At 36.0% G+C, this 4,750-nt stretch overlaps 1 protein-coding gene across 1 annotated transcript; it reads left to right on the top strand.

The window, feature by feature from the left end:
* Positions 1-3,430: 3,430 nt before the first annotated feature.
* Positions 3,431-4,461, top strand: LOC128204774 (uncharacterized). The gene is made up of 2 exons (XM_052906179.1): positions 3,431-3,758; positions 3,950-4,461. Exons 1-2 carry the CDS (start codon positions 3,479-3,481, stop codon positions 4,459-4,461), a joined length of 792 nt encoding a protein of 263 aa, XP_052762139.1. The 5' UTR covers positions 3,431-3,478.
* The last annotated feature ends 289 nt before the right edge of the window (positions 4,462-4,750 follow it).

The following is a 4,750-nucleotide window of genomic DNA, read 5'->3' as shown; positions in this document are numbered from 1 at the left end:
AAAATGCTCATTAATCCATTTATTTTTCTAGCGTTACGTAGCTTATGTGATGACGGTTATGCAGGACCTAATCTTTACAAATTTAGCAAGTATAACCATGTCTGCAAATGTAATACAGTACAGCTTAACATGTCATCATATATCTGTCAAATGTTTATTCATTTGTTCGTGTCAAGGAGAACACACCGGCTGTATTTGTTCTAACCTAGAGAGCTGGCTTCATTCACTCTTATGTTGTTTAACGTGTATTACACAGCGTTTTCAGTTGCATTCACGGAATGGAGAACACACTTGTTGCAGAAGTCAAACTGCTCCTAAAAAATCACATTCATATAGGAATGTGTTCAAAAATGATCAATGTGCATAACTTCGTTTTAATAAATAAAAGGAAGGCATACTTGTAATTTCAAAACATGATTAACTATAGTCAGTCTTCGTCCGACGAGAGCAAACGAGTACACTTAAGTAAGCGAAGTAATAAAAAATCAAAACAACACGATGTTAAATCAACGTAGTTACTATTTCTTGTTCAATATTATTGTCAGCTTGACATAAATATTAACAGATGCAGAATTAAAAAAAATAACACAATATTAGTAATTGTATTATGTGGTAAATTGCGTCTCTAGTTCAGTGTATATTTGGCCTTGACCCTTGTAACGCTTGACAGGCTCATTGTTAATTATCTTCCTACTTCGATTGTCCCAGTGTGTCATTGGTTTCCATTGTATCATTGTGATGAAACCAAGTACCAAGTAGATTATTATACCACATAAAACAAAAATTGTCTAATTGTATGAATAAATAATTTTAAATTCACCTATTTGGAATAGCGAGCGGCCTTCTAACTTTGACAGTCTTCACCGCATTGACCACACTGACTTAATTGTCATCAGGGTTTCGAGTAATATCGAGACAACACATGAAAGGCCGCACCCTCCAGCACCGTTCCTGTCACAAATTGCGTGTAAATAATGAGTAATATCGAGACAACACATAAAAGGCCGCATCCTCCAGCACCGTTCCTGTCACAAATGACGTGTAAATAATAGAGTTTTCTTATCATAGAATAAAGAACATGTTTTTTGTATAATATCTTCTTACATTTGTATTACATTTTTGGATTTACAGTTCTCGTCGATACCATTAACAATTCGATGAAAGCACTATTCTCTTTTATTCAATTGTTAAACTGATGAGAGCGGAGCTTTAATATTGCAGATGTACTCGACTAAATATATGTTATCAAATGTACATATTTTTTAATATATTTACACCAAGACAACGTTTAAATACAATATGAGCTAAACCAAAGTTGGTACATACAGACAATTCAAGAGTATCGGTCCCTTGAGGATTTCGATGCGTCTTCAACCTTTTTGTTGCAAGCAATAAAGCTTTCTGTCAACATCGGAATATTGAGTTTTAAATCCCAGTCCAAATATTTATAGTGTAGATTTATCATATCGTTTTTGTCTATAAAACAACGAAACGATGATATTTACTGGTAATGTCTTTGATTAAGTATCTTCAATAAATAAGAGGTTGTTGTTGTTCTTGTTGGTGTTGGTGGTGTGTTGTTGTTTTTCTGATAATGGTGATGGTAGTGTTGGTGGTATCATTCTTGTATTACATTCACTGTTGCTTTAATTTATTTGTTATATATGTTTTCAGATAAACGAAACTGTAACAATTACATATGATTTTACAAACCAATGACAGTTTGCCAACTCTTTAACTTTACCTTTCGTTCATGCTCAATATGCAGCATTAATTTTACAAAGTGGCTAGATCTTTGATCTTTTAATCATGCTACTACGGAGACCATACCCTTCGTCATTGTTTGATTGTCACCAGGAAAGTATAAACCAATCCCCTGTATAATTTTTTTTTTTGCAGGAAACCAATGTTTCACGTCTGAATGAAAAATACAGGATATTGCAAGTGGTAATTAAATACAGATTTTATTTGTTTTTAAGAATTTATTAAAACGAATGTTTCATAATATTAAGGACTAAATATAAGAATGTTGCTATATTATAGTTTATAATGTACAAGGCTATTCATGAGGAGGTCTGACTAAATATAAGAATGTTGCTATATTATAGTTTATAATGTACAAGGCTATTCATGAGGAGGTCTCCTTAGAACTTATTGTACTAGCAATGTATGAAACAAATACATAAACTATATTGATTATATATTCCAAATTGGGTACGTCATTTATAGAATGAAATTCAATGAAACAAGATTAAAACACAATCTTAACTCCACTTTTAAGTAAGCATGATAATACAGGCATACAGTATTTTTTAAAATGTCTTGCTATTTACCTCATGCTTTTTCAAGCTTGCCGCCATACTAACGATACAGGAACAGTTTTCTTAAACAGCAAGTGTAAGAAAATCTGAAACCGTGTCAAGTAGAGATGTCTGTGCAACCAAGAACGGTTTTTCGGTTTGAAACTCTGACAAAGACATATAGAGTGCGAATTTTCTTTATTAAATGATGTTTTTGTCTCACATTTAGCGAATGCTCGGCCTTTGTTGTATGTCTCTATACAGGGAATTAGTATTTACCTTTTGGTTTGTCCCTGTAGTTTCCATTGTATTGTCCTTTTAAAAAATGATCGGCTTATTTAAATTTTATAATTTGGAAATGAAATGAAATTGACTTTCCAGCAAGCCGAAGCTTTTCACGGACGCAACAAAGAGTTGTGCAGACTAATGTAGGTATGTTTATGTATTACCGGCCAAATACTCGTAAAGGCCATTCTTTCAAAGTAAAGAGGACAAATTATAAAAAAAAAAATCAAGAATTTCAGTAGACTATTTTCTCAGTGTTACATATTCAAATGATTACTTTTATGTTTGAATAATCAAAAAAACATGTCTGAACAGACCAAAAACCTATCTCTGTCAAAACATTTTTTACATATGTTAGAAATCTCATTTCTCACATATTATTCGTCGATAGGAGTTTTATTGGAGATCTCACCAATGAATGTATCGTATGATTATTTTCGAATCGTTTTTTCTGAGTAGTTATATTATATAATTTTGTTTAATAAAACCATTACGTTATGTCAATGTAATATCCGTCCCTGATTAACTGTCCACATGGTGTGCGTCTTTGTAATGTTCATGTCAGAAATACTATTTTTATAGAGTATGTCAATGTAATGTCCGTCCCTGAATAACCGTCCCCATGGCGTGTGTCTTTTCAATGTTCATTTCAAAAATACTAATACGAAACTAAAGTCATTGTCATTGCAATGTCCGGCGCTGATTAATTACTAGTTCTGTGCGTTACGTAGTATAGCGCAGATCGTTTGTCTTAACATTTTGGCGCGCAAATATTAGTGCGCGGTTTAATCGGGTGACCAAAGGCTATTGGTCGGCGGTTTAGGCGGGATAATGGTCGTGGCGATTAGTTCTATGCTCGACAGCGATCTGAACGGTCAACTTTTGCTTGAAACATGGCGACGTCCGAAATGTCAGATGTTATGGACAAAAGGATTGAACAAAAAATCATGGAAGTGATGAGGACAAACAACCAGGAGTTACTCGGAAGCATCAGCGGGATGATATCTAAGATAAGTGATAAACCCTCGTCTTTACTTGACATTCCTAAATTTAAAAGGAAAAGTAACGAGGAGCAGTACAAGATTAATTCTAGGGTATTAGAGAAAATTGAAACGGCAGGGTCGCACGTCCAGGCGCAAAATTTAACCGCCGCACACGAGGCTATTGTTCAAGGTAAACATAACATCGATATTTTCTTTTTCGATAACAATTTATCTGTGTACATAACACGGATTATACTGACCACATGCATGGTCATTTATAGGATTGGAAGCATTGCGCATCTTAGTCAATATACACATGTATAAATAATAAGTACTTCATATAAAGCGCATTATTACGCCAATAACGTTGTGTTTTTCTAGCTACTGAATTGCTGAAACACCGCCAGAAACTGGTGCTTTTGGCCGACACGTCCGAGTTGGGTTGGCGTGTTGTTTCGGAGTACGAGGCCAATCCCATTGCAGACGACAGCGATGACGAGAAGCGCATATGCAAGGCCGAAGCTCGAGCCAGAAGGAAGGCCAAGTCGGACAAGAAGCGGCCGCGTAAGAACTGGCCGTATCGCCGACCGGAACAGCAGCCGGGATTACAACAGGCGTTGCACATCGCACAGACAAGCAGGCAGCGTCCCGGATTGTGTTTCATGTGTGGGAAATCTGGCCATTGGGAAATGGAGTGCCCGCAGAACACAAGCCAGCAGAATAACAAGATAAGTAGTTTTATGAATTGCTTGGTTACTGACGTAAAAGATTCAGGTACGAATCATCCGGAACCTACTCAAGCGGAAGTGGAGAGGCAAGTAAGTCCTTCTATAGACTCTATAAAGTTTCAGCTCGCATGCGATAAGCTGGATCTGGTCAGAGTTCGTTTTTAGCAGGTATCGTTGGCCAAATTGTTTCATTACAAAGTGTGCTCGGTAAGATCCTTTGTAGAATGACCAGATATTTGCATCGTTGTATTGATAGTAGAGCTAGTTGGAATGCTCCAGTCAAGGTAAACGAAAACGCCATAAATGAATTGACGTTTTGGCGGGAAAATGTAAGACGATTAAACATAGAAGGCAAGTCTTTGGTATATGACAAAACCACTGAGTTTAGTCTTTGGTCAGACGCAAGCAGTTTGGGTTACTGCGGATTCGTGATTAGTGAAGTAGTTTCTGGTAA

Source organism: Mya arenaria, chromosome 10, assembly GCF_026914265.1.
Source record: "Mya arenaria isolate MELC-2E11 chromosome 10, ASM2691426v1".
Classification (NCBI taxonomy): Eukaryota; Metazoa; Mollusca; class Bivalvia; order Myida; family Myidae; genus Mya; species Mya arenaria.
Note: the sequence above shows the minus strand (reverse complement) of the source record. Positions and strands in the feature narration are given on the sequence as shown.